Here is a 17,294-nt window from a genome sequence, read left to right as displayed (position 1 = left end):
AGGCAGGATTGAGGTACTACTAGGCAGAATATGCGTCAAGTCCATGATGTATGATAGATACATGGGATATCAAGCACAAGACCCCCATGATATAATTTAGCATTGATAGTCTGAACAGTATAATTAGCGCGCGAATGGTTAAGGGAAGAAAACACACCATGGAATTCTTAGGGAACGTATAGCCTGCCTCCTTCCAGAGGGTATAATTCCGGTTCGTAAATGCATTTAAATGTCTGCATCAATATTTGATCCATAAGTGTCTCTCAATCGCGGAGGGATCCTAAAGCCTTACCTGTTGATGTAATTTGAGGTAGGATAGTCTGTACAATGTGTTATCACGTAAGCGTTATGTAGGGACGGCGAGCCTAGCACCAAACCTTGAGGATCGCACGTCAAATACTCTGCTCCGAGTCCCTTTCGCTGCCATACACGAATATAATCCACTAGATACTCGGACGGGAAAGTCATCGCAGCGGTATTCACAGCTTGGAACGACTCTGCGGAACGAGGGATGTTAATGCTCTGGTATCCATAATGGCATCTTACTTACGTGAAACGGCCAAGTTCAGCACGATTGACTGGGTTCAAAGTGGTGAGCAGCAGTCCTTGATGCAATCTTAGCAACGTACCATCGGTTCTTCCGGTACCAGTCGGTCACTAATCTGAACAGTGGGGTCTGCTCGGAAAACATCTGAGCTGGCGGTAAAGACCTTATCGTTGGCTACCCAAGTGATGTAGCCATCTTTGGGATTCTGTGGATCTGACCAATACTCGAAACCAAACTTTGTGAACTGTGCTCCTCCCTTGGCGAAGACGGTACCATTCAAATCTGTAAGCGCTGACACAGCTTGTTGGCTGTAGCTGTTGAGTACCCTGGCTCTCGATGCAATGCGACTTCAACTTACAGAGGGGATCCTCTGATGAGCGCGAGGCGTAAGTACCTTCCAGACTTTCAAACGAAAACCGAACATACCGGTACGAGTTTAATTTTGTGTGTTCAGGATGCGGGATTGTGATACTGTCGGTAGTGTTGGGGAAATAGTACAAGTAGCTAAATGGTGCCATTTGCACAGACTGGGTGACACGCCCTCCAGGGCCCTCCTTGCTTTTCTGGGCTTCGAAGACATCGATCTCAGGAGCCCCGCGACCCCTAAATCTCCCCTCTGAGTTCAAGAAAGGGCCCGGGTGGTCTTCGCCTTTGCAAGTGCAGGCACTGAGAATAGAATTAATACGTGGCACTGCATGCGTGATTGGCTCGACACTCACGAGAGCCTTTGACCCGGTTGCCAGCTCAGGTTGTTATTGTACTTTGGATTTCCACCGCCCGTGAGTGCTGTCGCAGGCTGCCCATTGAACGTCTGGTTAGGCAATGTGCCGAGATCACATGAATCATAACTAGGAAGGAAATTGAATGGTGCAATCTTTGGCGAGCGGGTAGGAACTTACGAATACGGCCACATGCCCTCGGCAGTCGCCCCATAGCCAGGTCTGCATAGGTTGCCCATGATCCATGCCTATACAACAATCTTGCGTCACCGAAACTGTCCGATATCAGCATTCATATGCTTATGCTTACACCTGGCCACTTCGGGAAGCACTGGAGTCAGCAAAAGCGCCCTGGTGGAAGACGACAGGACTTACATAGCCCGAGACATCTTCGGAACCCGGGAACACAACGCTTACTATGTAACTATTAGGGGGCATGTAAGCAAAAGCCGTTTAGACCTACTGACCTTCGATATATCCTGTTCTAAAGCAGAACTTGTTCCAGCTGGAGTGTCGTCAGTGGTCGGCCGGAGAACTAAATGAGCAAGAGCTCACGTTTGAATCATACCGGACTTGAAGTACAGGCCCGGGTAGTCATCAGTCTGGTCGATCACTATAACTAGGTGGCCATCGCGAGTTGTGACCTGGCCTGACAGAGGGAAATCACGGCCGCGTCGCTTAGAAATGCAGCTCAACGCAATGGCGAAGGGCGTACCTGGTTCGTACCACTCCAGATCCTTAGTAGGATAATACTAGGAACGAGTCCGTGTCAGCATGCACATATCCTAAAATGGATTAACATACCCATAAATCGACAGCCTCCCAAAATGGATCATCACCCGGATAGAAAGACCGACCCGGAGTCTCGAACTCATCCGAAAATACAAGCTCGTACTCCTTCCCGTCGAATCCGGTGCGAGTGTAAACACCCTCCGGTGTATCGGGATCGATCAGTTTTGGTAGAAGGGGCAGGTCCGCTATCTGCCCAGTACCATTCAGTATTGCATTTTCCCAGAGGCCACGATGTCTGGTATAGTGCGAAATGACGGGATATCCCAAAAAGAGGAGAAATAAGGCCAAGATAAGGGTTGCGATGATTACTACGTTGGATATCCCCCGCCAGCCAATATTGCTAACTTCGAGCTTTCTTCCATCCGGCTCATGGATAAAATCATCCTCATCGATGGGGCCGTCTACTCGGTCATAGATGCCGTACAAGGCCGCCGTCGACATAGGGGGTTCAGCGTAAGGTCTGGGGTTGTAATGCAAATAAGGTGCGGCATATTTTGAATCAGCTGAGAAACCAAGCACAGAACTATGGCTGGAAACGGTGGAAAAGCGATGGTGGAAATAAGGCGTGGTGGGTAATGCTGATTTTTCGCTTCCTTGGGAGGCCATTGTCAACGGCTGCCATAGACAGTGTCAGTTAGCAATATGATTGACTCGGGGCCGCATTCCCTCATACCGGGTAAGGGCCAGTCCACGCTCCGCACTTCCAGACGTTACACTTCGTAATTGTTCTTTCTCTAGTAACGTACTCCTTTCTTGACTGTATGTGAAAGACGTATCATGCTCTGAGGAAGTGCTTTCTGGACGTTGAAGGCTGCTGCTAGCAGATGTCCCTTTGATTGACGCATTGCCGATGGGTCATTAGAGGCATTAGGATTGAGAGGTGAAGGATTATAAGGCGCTCGAGATGTTTCTCGGGGGAAAACGTTCGCTGAAGTAGGGAATTCTACATGTCGCGCTTGATAATCACCAGGCGTAGACGGAACCCGCCTGTCATACAAGGAATACTTCTTTGGCTCGTAAGGAAAAGCCTCAGATTTTGACATGGCGGTTGGAGGAGAACGTTGGTTGCTGTGCAGGGACCCACTTTGTTCCTGTAGTTGTACGTATTTCAGGATGAAATTAAATGCTATCGGGGCGTGGCACACTCCGATTGAATTCGGGAGGTTGCTTTGCGTGACGTTGCAAGTGGCAGTGGCGCCCTTGATTATCTTCGCTTTCCTTCCTTCCCACCTCTTTTCTTCCTTAGCGTTTTCCCATTAGTTACGTTCCCTTCGTACGACTGACGAGGATAGCTCGTTGGTGTTACTGTATTGTAGCGGAGCTGGCCGAACTCATCACGTCATTGGCGCCTAGAGATTCGCCATTACCCTCTGCCATGGATGTCCAGCCTGCACGTGTACCTGACCTTCCACAGCCATCGCCTCAAGATTTCACACACGTTAGCGTGGACACCCTGCTTCAAACTTTTCAACCGGCTGGTGTAATCGACTCTGATACTTTGCCCTTCCCGACCTCGGCTTTTGCGAGGTCGCTCCAAGACGTTCTTCATGTTCACCTTCCAATGATACTAGAACAAACCAGGAAAGTCATTGAAGGGGTGTGAGTATTCTATTTCATCGTCTTTCATAACGTAAACTTGTCAAATACAGAACCAACGCCTACGAACCCAATGTTGATCCCACGTGGAGTGCAGGTAGCCTTCTGGGTCAAACCTTTTGTACGAGCTTTCTACACTCTGATGCCCCTTGATTAGGGGATTTCGATACACTCTGTGATTCATTCGACCTGTTGAAAGACGTGCTGGTGGATACAGGAATTGGGGCCCTCCCTCTGACAGTCTCCAAAGCGCCCAACGTAGCCCCTCAGGTAACCTATGAGTATCCTCCAGTAGACGAGGTTACAATGGTCAAGCAGGTGGAGGATAGCTTTGCAAAAGTGATGTCAACTAAGGAGGCTGCAGAGGTCGCTCTTAATACTCTCCTTCATGGTGCGCGATAGTATTTATGCACCGGGGATTGCAGAAGTTTTCTGCCAATAATTTCTTGGGATCAGAGCCCAATTTGGCGTCGCGTACATAATGCCCAGATTCCAGTATCGTTGTAAAGACACATGTAATAATTTCAATTTTTCCTCAAACCGGACATAAACGTGGTTAAGCAAGGGGTGTGGGCATTACGCTATCCAGGAGCGTCATCAATGTCCATCCAACCAAGCTCACTCTCTCATTATCTTTTCCCAATTCCCCGCTGTCTTGCTCCCTCTCTTTCCCCTTACCTTTGTCCTTTCCCCTCACACTCTTTCTTCCTTTCCCTCTCCCGCGGACCTAGGGCCTCGTCGCCCCGGATTCTACTTCGCTCCCATGGCGGTGGACATGTGCGCCTGCTTTCTCCCCAGAGCTGTCCCATCTTCAACGGATTCCGCACCAGCAAATGTTTGCTGTATAATAGGAAAGCCCTCACGTTTTCCTTCTCTCTAGCCTCTTCTTCCATCTCCTCTGGACTCTTCAGAACAAGCTGGTTGAATCGGACACGCCGCTCAGACATGATCCCATGTGGAGCGATCATTTTCTGGCTATGCTCTGAAGCCATGCCAAATTTACTTGATCTGAATTATGAAATATGTCATGTGCTAGCATACCTGAGCTTTCTTTAAATAATATTTCACTTCCGAGAAGAGTTTCGTAGCATCCTTTGAAGATGTTCCCTCCTAATTGGAGGAAAGGTGTTGGTGTGTCCAGACCCTAAAGATGAACAATCCGTAAAGTTAATCCTCCCGAGATTACCTCAGAACCACTACGTACGATGAGACGATAGGAATCCGCATTAGGAATAATGCTGAGATCGGCCTGGCCAAGATCCAGCGTCACCAGTGAAACCTTGACCGACCGTTGTCATAATGATCTCAACCGCGCAAGGATCTGAGACGCGCACTTCTTCCTCAAATCCGGTTTCGAACTCTTCTGAGAACTCTTCAACGAATTTGTAGCCTGGAATGAGTCCTTTTGACATTCAGGCGCCGATCGCTTGGCTGGCTGTAAACTGTATTCATTGTGATGGGATGTTTGCATTTATTCCGGCACTTTCCGGTATCACGAACCCATCGCTTAGATCTCTCGTCCCCAAAAAACTTGTATCCCACGTTCGTTTCACAGAAAAGCTATGTCGGACGACCCCGTCCAACGAGCAGCTTATCTCCTACACACCACCGAACATAGTGAATGTACTACCGAGGACACGCGGGCTCGCGACTTGACCATGACCATGCGGCACGATCCAGGCCGCCAACTACCATCGTGCTCGGCGATCATTGAACAATGAAATGAGTTCTAGAGCAGTTTGGCTGGCTAATCAAAATCTCTCGATCGCAAACGTCAATTTAAGGATGTGCAGAAAAAATTAGAGGACAGCTAGACCGTAGTGGTCTACCACTTTCCAGTACGGACCCACAACAGCAGTCTATTGAAGACCCAGAGCACATCCTCTGCTGTGTTGTCGGGGCTGGAATTGGTCTCTGGGAAATGGAGGGTATGCAGCTCGATACCTTTCATATTGAAGAAGATCGGCAAGAAGAAAGATGGGTGAATAAGTGAAAGCCATTGGTCCAATGGCAATGAACACCGAATTGAAGGACAAGTAAATGGCACATGGACTTTTCGCGCGAGGCTTTCGGATTTTGGTGTCTCAATAGGCCGAAATGGATGACATGAAATCCACGAAGCGCTTTCTTTTATTGCATCCTGCCTTGAGGGGAGGGGGTGCGAGGACCTGCTTGGCGTTGCAACAGGCGAGGCATCAGAAAAAACAGGCCAGTGTAACTTCACAAGAATATCAAGGTGGATCCGTACGTTGAGCTAGGATGTGGTGCCCAAACCCCGCAGCCCAGCAGCAATACAATACGCACAAAGCCTATTTGGCTTCATATGTGGGCTACCCCTTAGAACAATCCTTCCTTATCTCCTGTGGAACCTCGTCCGGAAAACGTCTGATCATGGCGGAGAAAGGAACCAGCGCTTCTCTCATGCAATTTCGTGAAGCCGCTTGCGGCCCCTCGACCGAGCTATTACATAGAAGCTACGGAGAATAGAATGTGGTAACGGGCAAACAATGCACCAGGTGAATAGTTGCTGCGAGGGCAAAGAAGCATATCGGAAAATGTAAACAGAGTTTGTTATCTCATTGCTTAGGCTATCCCTGGTATGACGTTTGCTGTGGAAGGGACGTTTCCACCGGAAGGAGGGTTGCGAGTCTGCGCAGCATCCCGTCCGAGTGTTCTGGGTAGGAGTGTCGGTAAGTGCGTCAAATGGGGTACGAAGAGAGATAGATCTTTTTAGAGGCTGGTACTACTCCAAAACCAATAAAGCTGATGCATGTTTGTAACGTGAGAAGGGAGGGAGGGATCGTATTCGCATTCCTCAGTGTGGACGGGTCCAATCGCCACTTTTCCCTCCTGACTTATGTACCACTTTAATATCGCTAATCTTAGGCGTCGCAACAATAGTGATTCAGAAACTACATGGCATGGGGGGGGGGTCGAAGAAGACTGACACTCACAATCATTTCCTTCCCCGCAACAGCTTTTATCATGTCCCACACTGTGAGTAAACTCACAGATACAGCAGTAAGGCTCCATCTCCACTCCCGTCTTTCCATCACAAGAAACACGGGCCTCGGAAACTATCTTTAACTCGTCAGGAACAGGCAGCAGATTCACGCTTATGCATGTGAGTGGTAATGGATGACAGAGCGGGATAAGGGATGAGGTAGCTTTTGCAGCCATTATCCCAGCAAGTTGGGCACAGCGAGAATGTCGCCCTTTTTCCGGGCTTTTAATTTTGACGTTCCAGTTCCTTGCAGTGGAAGCACCAGACGTACGAAAGAGGAAGTTGAAAGATCAGGTGTATGTGGTGTGACTAGATCCAGAGCATGGGCTGGGATGATGATAGACCCTGTGGCAACAGCCAGGCGGCTAGTGATAGCCTTCCCGCCCACGTCAACCATCCTAGGTTTTCCAGATTCATCCATATGTGTCAAACCAAGCACATCGCTCTCTGGAGAGGAATGCCTGGCACTCGAATGGAGGTGTCCAGGGTTGGTACGGCTACATTGAATTACAAGTGGACGCGTTGCTGGTAGTACACGAGTAGATACAGTCTTGAACGTGCGCTGAAAACGTGATGCAAATAAAGAGGGCGACACGCTCGAGAACAACCTCCTCATGGGCGTGAGGGGCGGCATGACATGTCGGGACTGCGCAAAACCTATTGGTGAGAAGTATGCACCGTGAGCAGAGATGACTCACTTGGTGACACAAATGGGGGCAACTCAACCTCCTATCAATATCATGGGGCGATTATGAACGACATCTATATTTTCCATTCCGGCGTGTTTCGCTTTTTTATCCTTGACAGAAAGTCCAATGGCAGTTTCTAAGTCTCCATCGCTACCACCGCTGCGCATGATATCACGCAGGGATACTTCTTTGGGATCAAAAAGGCATACCTGTGCAAAAAAATGTCAGATGCATGGCGTAATCCGTAGGCTCATCAAATACAGCTCTACCTTAATCATACCATCCGCAGTTATTCGAAGTCTGTTACACGTTCCGCAGAAGTGATCCGACATGCTGCTGATGAAGCCGAATGAGCCAGAGTAACCGGGAATCCGATGCATTCTCGCAGTTCCATTCGGCTCCCCAGGATAAACCGCCTCTGTCTCAGGCCACCGCTCGCTGATTCTCCTGAGCAGATCAGCAGACGGTACCATCTTATTGTGACTCCATTTGTTGCCTAGTGATTGGCTGATGAGACGCTGTAAAGCTGTCTGGACCCAACATACCTGAAAAGGGCATGAACTATTGACCGAAAACAACTCTATTAAACATTTTGTGCCAGGTGTCCAGGTAGAGAGAACGCTCACTTCAATGAACCTAACTGCTATATTCAACTCTTTTGTGAGACCAACGAAGTCCAAAACCTCGTCCTCATTGATTCCTCGCATGACAACCACATTGAGCTTCACTGCCTCGATGCCTGGGGAATCCAAGGAAGTCATCAGTGATTTGAGCACAGCATCATGCCCAGTTCGGCGTGTGATGAGTTGGAACTTTTGAGGATCGAGGGTGTCGAGACTCAAATTCAGGTGCGTAAGGCCGTTATCCACCAGGGCTGATAACTTGCGGTGTAAGGCGATGCCGTTTGACGTGATCCCAATGGATCGCAACCCCAAAGCTCGCAATTCATTGAGACGACCTGTTGCCGCGCATTACATCCTGTCAAGGCGATTGCGGTGTGGGGACAGGGGTTCAGCGGTAGACGTACCTACAAGCTCTACTAGATTCTTTCGCACAGTCGGCTCGCCTCCTGTCAGCCTGATCTTGGTGACGCCCCTTCTGACAAAAAGGGAAGCTAATCTGATGACCTCATCATCAGCGAGAATATGCGCTTTAGGAGATAGTTCAACGCCGTTCTCTGGCATACAGTAAAAACCTGCATATCGGGTCTCAATTCCTGCATTTGGTTCAAACAAAACTATCACATTACGCACAGCGTAGGTTGCATTTCTCCGTGAGGGATATTCGTAAATAATTATGTCGCCTCCCGAACGTGTCGATAAGGGTGGGATAAAAATGTGACTCCTGTTCCCGTTGTTTGATTCTCACCTATCCGATCCACGTTCGGGGAGGGATCAGGGGGACCCGCTCGTAATCTGAGGCGATTAAATTCCTTACTTGGGCATCATTCTTAAGCACCGCAGCTTTTCCAGTCAAGGCGGTAGCTGCTTGGCCAATTATTCGAGAGTCGAAGGCGGCAGCTGTGGACGACAGCAGACGTGATACAATGCCGGAGGACATGCAAGTCCAAGTCCAAGTCCAAGTCAGTCAGCCATGCGAAGTAGGAGGCTGTGATTGTGGAAGACGGAGCGATCGGGACAGAAACACAGCCACGCCCCAACATAGTAATGGGATCCAGATGCTGGTAGCAGTGGCAAAGCTCCCATCCTTGATTCCATTCTATCTTCCCATCGTTATTGTTATTTTTATTTTTTTCATAGTTTACATAGTATGTCTTACGCAGACTAAAAAGACGTGCGCACAAAGGAGACGCCGCAGTACGTGTTCTGCGGTTTCTTAGGAATAAGGTTGCATTGTCGGGTCATGTATTTGAGTCGTATACCCGATATAGCTAGGCTGTGAGTTTTCATCATTCCCGAGCTTTTCCCGCCGCATTCGCACTAGACCAGTTGCGTCTAGTTGTATCAAGGAGTGGTAGGGCCACGTAACGGTTTTGCATATTCCTTCAGTTGATTCCCACTGACAAACGCTTTTTATGTAAGTCCCCGATCATGTTGTGTCCAATGATTATACAGCCATTCTGCAAAAATAGATCCACTTTGCAATATAGCCACGCCGTGGCTGCGTCACCATGATTCGGTCACCAAAGACCTATGATTAGGCGCGCATTTGTTTCGAGTCGAGTCACAGAAATAGGGGTGCATTGGTGGTTAATTGTAGTAATCACTGCAATGGCCGAACATATCAGATTATTACCGAAGATTACAGGGATTAGTAAATAAGGGAGTGAGCGCCACTGCAGCTGGGTGAGAAAGAATATGGTGAAGAAAATTGGACAAAGGCAGAGGCTGAATTATGCCATCTAGTTGTGTTGTGATAGCGTGTTAGTGATTGAGTATTACGAATTAGGAGTCGGGATGCAGTCAGATTACGCATCAGGCCCGCAGATGCTATGATAGAAGGGGGAAATGTTCGTTTGTAGAAGAAATAGGGGGGAGAATATGTCATCTAGTGTTGACTCGAATTACCAATACCCCTTGATGGAATTTTCGAAACCCAATTCCAACACATCTTCTACTCCATGGGGACGCGCCTTCCCTCTGAGTCCCTGGAAACCCACGCGATCGTAAACCGTGGATGCGGCAATGTTCTCATGTGCAACATAAAGAGCTACAGCATCGTATGGTTCGAAGTCCAGGGGTGCTCGACCGAAACGGCTCTCTTTCTCGTGCAGTAATCGATGACACACTCGTCTGACGAGAGTCTCAGCGTATCCCATACTACGGAATCCGGAAGACGTATGAACTTTGGAGATGGTGGCATTTCGGGCAGTGTTCCGTGTGACGGCACAAATGGAGGCCATATGGCGTTCACCATTAGGCAGCTCGACTTCGCACACGTACATCTGACCACGTTTGACGTAAATTGAGGCTTCACGCACAGAGTCATCGGGCGAAAGCTCGAAATCGGACCCATACGCAAATTCGTAGCATTGATCAGCGACAGCTGGGATATCTGCGAGCGTAGCGCGTCGAATGAGGAAGGGATAGCGCTGCCGCGCCGGACGCGTCTTGTCCTCTTCCCGTAATGTCTCTCGCGTGACAAATGTAAGGGCTGCTTCATAATAGGGCCGCGGGTAGGGGTGACTGCCCGTTGCAGCAGTCCACGCAGCAGCGAACGATTTGGTCAAGATATTAGGCCCAAACACTGAAAACACGCGGGTTGCTGGAATTTGGGAGAGCATGGATCTCACAATGACGTTAAAGCGTGGTGCCAAGTAGGATTTCGTAAGTTGGGAGGTGTCGGTCGAAGACCAAAGAAATATAGGGAGATTGTCGATTTCAGAATGGGTGATAGTGGCCACCAAGTCTAGGGAAGGGGAGGATGAATACGAGCGCTGGGACCACACAGTAATCCATAGCTGCTCATGGAAAGGCTGGGCGGGGTCGTGTATGGCTGCTCTCGACTCCAACGGGGTCGATACCCCTCCTTCGATGTCACGGTATTTGAGAGCATGGGGCAATATACAGTTAGCTTCGCGTTCCCTTTCTTGAAGGGCTCGTCCAGCAACGCTCAAGAAGTCGGTCGCCGTGTGATGAACCCGGTGGAAAATGTCGAGGGTTTCCGACCTCACAGGCGTCGCAAAAGAGAGATCAGGCATGTTGAATGAAACGACGAAGAATTGACTAGGTTGTGAGGGCTGGTGATCGCTGAGGGAGTAATGCGCTTGGTGTAGTGAGTCGGCTCAGTGAAGCTGAGTCTTTATATGCGAAAAACTAAGCGCAGTAGGAGTCAGTACAACAGCTGGCGCAGTGCGGATCCGCATGGCCATGCAAGGGCAACGCAATCGCAAAGTAAACAGAGCGAGTCATATTCCATCTCGGACGCGCGGGAGCGGAATACGCGTTACGTGGAATTGGGTATGGAATTGTTTGTATGTTAGGCTGTCCCAAACTAAAATCATGGAATCCTCCATCAATTCTGATCCCAGATTCAAGAAAAACCAAAAATACCAAGTGGACGTGATTCGGGTAAGCAGTGTCGCTCCTGATATACCATCAAGATGCGAGCAAGCGCTCGTGTTTCGTCATGTTTAAGACAAATAGACAAATAGAGGAAAGCGGAATCCGTGGAAGGGGGTCACATAAAGGAGGAAATGCGACAGGGGGCGGAGAAAGGCGCAGTGTATGAGATCCCCAGCGCGCGCAGCCTCCGCGCGCACTCGAAATATCCAACGGGGAGGATGATCATGAGTCGAATGCAATTGAATCGCATCACCATTGGACAAAACGTGACTCAGTCTCCCTCGGCATCTTGCATTATTGTGTGTGTGACTCCTGATACGCAATGGTATCTGTCCTGGCTTCTCCTGTGACGAAAGCTAATTTGGCATGAGTCCATTCTTCATAATTAATGTACAATGTGTGAGGTGTACAAGACGTAAAAAAAGGGCAATGGAAAAGTGCGTTTACCCCTAATCAAGGAAAGCATACGGCAACGCACAGCCTCTGTCTGAGCGTCAAACGGCCCTCAACACCGAGCGATACGCCAGACCTAATTGCGGCCACGGCGTCCTCCACCGCCACCGAGCAAGATGAGCTTCTTGCTTCTCCCGCGCTTGCCATTGAGCTGAGCTTCCTCCAAATCATGCCACGCTTCGTCATAATTCCAGTCCGTGGGAGGTTCATTTCTGGCAAGCCGAGACCGAGGGGGATTGATGGTTTGTCCGATAGAGGCAACTCCCGAATGAGCAGCCGAGGCAAATGATCGAGCGCCCCAAGCTCCCGTGGTAGAAATTGCCGCTTGTGGCGGATGTGCCACTGATGCGCCACTCTCGACATTGAAATCAACATTCCCATCACTATAACCTTCATCGCCATCACCATCTTGAGATTCATCCGTAATCTGGCGTTCATCTCCCCGATCATGCAACAGCACTTGAGACTGAGAGACCGACAGGATGTCCATAAGTTTCGCCATCTCTTTCCCTTCCGCTTTGATGCGAGCTTTCTCCTCTCGTTTCGCACGATCTTTTCGCCGAGAAAGCCGAATTTTCAAAACGTTTTCGAAAGGCTTTAGGGACTCTAGCCCAACAACGGCCTCAAGATCCGCTTCGATGAACACAACATCAGCCCCCTCCGCAAGATGACCCAAATATCTGCAGCGCCTTCTCAAATCATCGTCAACTGTGCTTTCCGAACTTGACGCCACACCAACAGTAATTTCGTTCGGGAACGCCGCGTGGGTGCCAAAATGGGATAGGAGAATGCGGGTGTCGAGCGGATGGAGGAAAGTATTAGCGCCTGTCGCGGCCTGGTAAAAGATGTAATTGGGCGTCGAATGAGGAGGGGGGTTAACGTTTCGTCTTTGACGCGCGCTTCGACCTTGATTCATCGGAAGCAGAATAGGGGCTAACCCTGTAGAAACCAGCGCTTCGGGGCTCTGATACTGAGTGTGTTCGGGAGTAGGGCGTTCAACAAACGTCAGTGATGACACAGCTGCGTGTGGCGCTCGGATCTCAGCGGTGCGCTGCGCCTCCCGGAGTAGCAGGCGTTTCTCCTCAATGCTTTGCATTAGGGAACCGTCCTCTTCCATCTTCTGCGCGTCTCGCAGCATCGCAACGCACTGCTCGCGCGCTCTGTGAACAAAGGAAATTCCCAATGTGTCACTATATGAGAGCAACAGCTGCGCTTCCCGATCCAAGTCCTCAATATCGCGAGATATATCAAGAACTAACTGGTCCGGGGTAGCCAGCATAAATTTAGAGAAATTAAGAACGTCTGGAAGAAAATGGAATGGGGCTTCATGGGGTGGAAGGATTTCTAAAGAGGGTAAAGAAGGCCATGTGCTGGATCGTGGCAACGCTAGAGTCGTGTTATGAGGCCGCTCCATTAGACGTAACGTCAACTTGTGGTGGGGAGCGGGCGGAGGGGAGCACGGAGCGTATGACCATTGGACAACTTTCAGCTGGCCGGATGTTATTGGATCGAAACATATTGGGCATCGGTTCCACTTGGTGTTGTCGCCAGTTTCGAGATAATGCAGTATGCAAGGATAGCAGAACACCTTTCTCATGGCACTTAAGAGGGAGAATGTTGCCATTGTTGAACCACACCTACATGTCCACATCTCGTGATCCTCGGTGCAACAGGCAGCGACAAACATATTGGGCAATTAGCGGCACTATCGCAGCCAGCGCCATTTCCATCGGAAGCCGGTCTTGAAATTATGACTTGAAGAATGTCTTTCCACTGAAAATAACTTGAAGGAGAGGATAGGACAAGAATACATGATCGTCATTGGAGTGATTCAGGAGGCGCACTTACATATCGGGATCCGCAAAATGTACGGTATAATCGCCAGTCGGACGCACTACAAACCTATATTGCGCATTGATGAATTCTGGCCGATGCCATATGTGCCATTTAGGAACGATAAAGCGGAACCACAGGTGATAAGAATCATCAGCTCACTCTCTTTGTTCCAGCTCAGCTGTCGAACGGAGCGTCTAGGTCTTCGCGGCAAAGGAGGAGGGTGCTGTACTCGAGGAGGTAGTGTAAAGTTGAGAAGATGGTTCAGAGACTGCTTCGAATGACGCTTGGAGACCGGAGAGCTGGACTGTATCGGAGTGATACGAGAAGTGTTCATCTTGACTTATGCGAAAAGTATGACTCGCTCTAGATGACCCCCGCTCCTGATGCGACACTCGATCTTCTATGATTAGCAGTGCGATGACTACACAAGCCCGCAAGTGCTGGCCTGGATGGCCTTGAGTCAAATTGATTATATAAGCATGGCACGAGTCACCGACCTGGACACGTTCGTCAGGTGGCCGGAAATCTGGGAGGGAGAAAGAGGAGGCGATGGCTAGACCGGGGAGGGGGAATGTGACTCAGTCGCATCAGGTGGGGGTGCGTGGAGGGTCAGCTCTGATAATTTTCTTCTCTTTCCATCACCGTTTACACCAGCCATAATGGGTGTTGCAACCCTGTTCCCTAGCTCCTACGCTCCCGCGAGCCCATAACCGAGATCCTGTGTACACGCAGCCCCACACTTTTGTTACAAACATTTCACCTCATACACCCTCTCGCTATCTTTGATTCATATAAGTACGGCGTATGCCGACTAGCGCAGCACAGAGACGTTGAATCCATCACCATCATCACCATCATCGTCGTCGTCAAATGTCCAACCGTATACCGGAGGGCGCATACATAAAGGTCATATATACAGAGCTCTATTCTACTTAGGTTGGTGGAAGGAACGTTGTTTAGAAAATGAGTGTGATCAGGGTGGTAGAGTCCCAGAAGCAGCCTCCTCAACCTTTTGGAGAATTGCCAGGAGCTTTTCCTCATTGTGACGACGACCCACAAGTTGGAGAGATACGGGTGCATTCTCGTACGTCTTGGGGTTCCACTGAGAACGTATGAATTCTTCCACATCGTTTCGGGCTGGCGGAAGGCACTCAACGCCCTCCGGATAGTCTTTTACAACGAGGCGTTCTCCAGTGGGGAATACAATCCCGGGATAGTCAACTAGGTTCCAATAAGAGGAGTAGCCCCACCATCTACGAATCCCATAAATGTAAGAGTGCGGCGACAATGCAAATAACTTACCTTGTTGTGTCGTGAGGAGGTGCTAGGGTAGCAAATGCAGGTGTCAAAATCGCGTCAACAGGACGGCCAGACTCTGTGCGACGCTTGGTTTCGTTCCAGTGTTGGAGAGCCGCGGCTCTGAAGTTCTCCCTTTCACAATTTAACTTCCAGGTTTGGCGAACGGTGTAAGGAGCTCGGCCTTTCACATGTGAAAGGATCCAGGCAACAGTAGCAATGGGCTCCTCGCCTCCCTCCCTGAATGTCTCGTAATACTCTTCACCTCCATCGAGGAAGTAAAATTTAACCTGGATCCAGAAGGAGAAATTGGTGAACTGTGACTAGCGACTCGGGGAAAGACTCACTATCAGATCCCAAGCTTCCTGATGGCGCATGGGCACCCAGTCTATTACTTCATGGCCAGCGGCCACGAGAGCCTATTCCACATCAGTAACAGACTCGCTGATATGGACCGGGAAACCCACTTTTCTGTACTTTTCCAAAGCTCTTAACAATGGAGGGTGGGGTCGGACAACCCCGTCGTCTGCAAGGATTGCAATCGAGAGACGTCTTGGCAATGTCTTTCCCTCAACAACGTCGGGTTTCCACGGAATCTCAAGCACCTGATGTTCCGCAGTCCACGCCTCTGCGTCTAACATGGCTCGGGCAAAAAGTGCTAGGTCACGGGCCGATCGAGTCAGTGGGCCTACAACTCCGATAATATTGTCCATCCCATCTTGAGAGCCCATAAGCCCTGTATGCGGCATACGAGCTACGGAACCCTTCATACCATACAGTCCACAGTGGGCTGCCGGCACTCTGAAAACGAAGAGTTAGTCGGAAATGAAAGGCGTAAATATAAGTTCACCAAGGTACCTCTGAGAATAATTTGTGAAAAAACTATAATGAAGGACAAGGATACAAAACTCACGATGCTGCCACCTATATCCGTCCCGATGCCCATAGGGCTTCCGAATGAAGATATCAGGGCACCTTCCCCACCCGAGCTTCCCCCCGGAGACAATTTAGTATTGAATGGATTTACTGTTCGGCCAAAAATGTTATTCTCCGTTTCTAATGACTGGCAAAAAAAAAAAGGAGGCTATGTCAGCACACGTGGATGATTCACACAGCACGCCCCCACTCACAAGAAGGGTTTGTGGGTTGGCTGTCTTGACGTAGAGGATAGCACCGCTCCTACGGAGCAAGTCGACGACAACAGCATCCTTGTTGGCAACGGTTTTTTCAGCCCAAGCGGTGTAACCACTGGAGGTATCGAAGCCCTTAACGAGAATGTGGTCTTTGATGGAGACAGGAAGGCCGTGAAGGGGACCAACGACACGTCCCTCCTTTCGTAAGTATTCGTCAAGCTCGTTGGCACGTTCCAGAGCAAGATCAAAGAAGATTTCGGTCAAGCAATTGGTAAGGTCCTGTGCTGCCACAGCGACTTTGAAGTAAGCAGTTATGACCTCCACAGAGCTATAAGCGCTTTGACGGATATGCTCAAGTAGCGCGGTAGCATCAAGACTGACAATGGCGCGTTCGCGATCGTCGAGCTTGGCAGTCACCAAAGCAGACACATCCTGTGGTATATCGCCGGTTTTATCAGGGCGCCAATGCTGGTACCGGGACAGGATGGACTCTCGAACATGTCGTTTGTGTTCAGCTGCCTTGTGCGCAGGGTGAACGCTGTTGACTTCAGGGGCTGATTTGGAAGTGGAAAAGCCCATGGTGAGAGTCCGCCTTTAGAAAGGAAACGGGAGGGGGGGGGTTTATATCCAGTTTGAATCACAGCCTGAAGAACACCGCGCTAAAAGTAAAGACATATTCAGGGCGGTCAATTTCGGACTCAATATCTCCGGGTGGCCATTCAATGCAATTTCTAACAGCCAAACTTTACGGAACTCCCCCTCTTCCCTCCTCCTCCTGGCCGCCTTGATCGTAGTCGTAGGGTTGAGCTCCTCACCAAGCAGTGCCCTGGGTTCGACGCACTACCTCGATTCCCATGGTATTGCAGCTAGTGCTGCGCAGAATACCGCCACTCGCGATCAACGAGTTCAGGTTTGCAAGGGCAGGTTCTTGTTTTGTTCCCTTTGTCTCCGTGCTACAAGGCATTAGGACAGCTTTTCTGTCTCCACTCTATATTAAACGAACAAAAAAAATAGCATTACTAAGGATATGTCAACGGATTCAACGTTGACGGGAGTCCATCATCCTCTCCGATGCGGATTGCCAGTCCCGCCTCGGTATTTTGCATTACGGATGTCCTGCCATGTGTCTCCACATTTCGACTGAACGTTATTCTGTCATTGTTTCACTATTGTGCGCGAATTGAGCCATGACCTTGCTGCCCCC

The 17,294-nt window shown here is 49.6% G+C and overlaps 7 protein-coding genes across 7 annotated transcripts; 1 reads left to right on the top strand and 6 right to left on the bottom strand.

Moving 5' to 3' along the window:
- Window positions 1–35: 35 nt before the first annotated feature.
- On the bottom strand, window positions 36–2,499 carry EI90DRAFT_3145711 (glycoside hydrolase family 16 protein; the record flags this gene model as incomplete). Its single annotated transcript, XM_039065330.1, has 14 exons — window positions 36–110; window positions 158–233; window positions 293–320; window positions 378–497; window positions 551–578; window positions 630–861; window positions 974–1,213; window positions 1,267–1,395; window positions 1,447–1,514; window positions 1,642–1,682; window positions 1,734–1,771; window positions 1,822–1,915; window positions 1,982–2,018; window positions 2,071–2,499. 14 exons carry the CDS (start codon window positions 2,497–2,499, stop codon window positions 36–38), a joined length of 1,635 nt encoding a protein of 544 aa, XP_038915710.1.
- Window positions 2,500–3,433: 934 nt separating this feature from the next.
- Window positions 3,434–4,136, top strand: EI90DRAFT_3124014 (uncharacterized protein; the record flags this gene model as incomplete). Its single annotated transcript, XM_039063670.1, has 4 exons — window positions 3,434–3,657; window positions 3,708–3,775; window positions 3,812–4,045; window positions 4,111–4,136. The coding sequence occupies 4 exons, from the start codon at window positions 3,434–3,436 to the stop codon at window positions 4,134–4,136; spliced, it is 552 nt and encodes a 183-aa protein (XP_038915709.1).
- A 268-nt stretch (window positions 4,137–4,404) lies between these two features.
- On the bottom strand, window positions 4,405–5,066 carry EI90DRAFT_3124013 (uncharacterized protein; the record flags this gene model as incomplete). Its single annotated transcript, XM_039063669.1, has 5 exons — window positions 4,405–4,494; window positions 4,518–4,636; window positions 4,696–4,798; window positions 4,859–4,933; window positions 4,989–5,066. 5 exons carry the CDS (start codon window positions 5,064–5,066, stop codon window positions 4,405–4,407), a joined length of 465 nt encoding a protein of 154 aa, XP_038915708.1.
- A 1,403-nt stretch (window positions 5,067–6,469) lies between these two features.
- Window positions 6,470–8,907, bottom strand: EI90DRAFT_3145710 (uncharacterized protein; the record flags this gene model as incomplete). Its single annotated transcript, XM_039065329.1, has 11 exons — window positions 6,470–6,535; window positions 6,609–6,631; window positions 6,666–6,869; window positions 6,926–7,105; window positions 7,385–7,556; window positions 7,617–7,843; window positions 7,893–7,908; window positions 7,974–8,305; window positions 8,375–8,542; window positions 8,601–8,691; window positions 8,785–8,907. The coding sequence occupies 11 exons, from the start codon at window positions 8,905–8,907 to the stop codon at window positions 6,470–6,472; spliced, it is 1,602 nt and encodes a 533-aa protein (XP_038915707.1).
- Window positions 8,908–9,871: 964 nt separating this feature from the next.
- On the bottom strand, window positions 9,872–11,008 carry EI90DRAFT_3016628 (uncharacterized protein; the record flags this gene model as incomplete). The annotated part of the gene is made up of 1 exon (XM_039057014.1): window positions 9,872–11,008. The coding sequence occupies one exon, from the start codon at window positions 11,006–11,008 to the stop codon at window positions 9,872–9,874; it is 1,137 nt and encodes a 378-aa protein (XP_038915706.1).
- An 893-nt stretch (window positions 11,009–11,901) lies between these two features.
- EI90DRAFT_3145704 (uncharacterized protein) lies at window positions 11,902–13,995 on the bottom strand (the record flags this gene model as incomplete). The annotated part of the gene is made up of 5 exons (XM_039065328.1): window positions 11,902–12,353; window positions 12,375–13,413; window positions 13,467–13,608; window positions 13,674–13,749; window positions 13,821–13,995. The coding sequence occupies 5 exons, from the start codon at window positions 13,993–13,995 to the stop codon at window positions 11,902–11,904; spliced, it is 1,884 nt and encodes a 627-aa protein (XP_038915705.1).
- A 639-nt stretch (window positions 13,996–14,634) lies between these two features.
- On the bottom strand, window positions 14,635–16,669 carry EI90DRAFT_3016626 (amidase signature domain-containing protein; the record flags this gene model as incomplete). Its single annotated transcript, XM_039057013.1, has 7 exons — window positions 14,635–14,914; window positions 14,964–15,247; window positions 15,305–15,376; window positions 15,425–15,758; window positions 15,816–15,817; window positions 15,871–16,020; window positions 16,088–16,669. The coding sequence occupies 7 exons, from the start codon at window positions 16,667–16,669 to the stop codon at window positions 14,635–14,637; spliced, it is 1,704 nt and encodes a 567-aa protein (XP_038915704.1).
- Window positions 16,670–17,294: the final 625 nt, after the last annotated feature.

This window comes from Cantharellus anzutake (assembly GCF_015039405.1).
Source record: "Cantharellus anzutake strain C23 chromosome Unknown EI90scaffold_25, whole genome shotgun sequence".
Lineage (NCBI taxonomy): Eukaryota > Fungi > Basidiomycota > Agaricomycetes > Cantharellales > Hydnaceae > Cantharellus > Cantharellus anzutake.
This window is presented reverse-complemented; position numbering and strand designations above follow the sequence as displayed.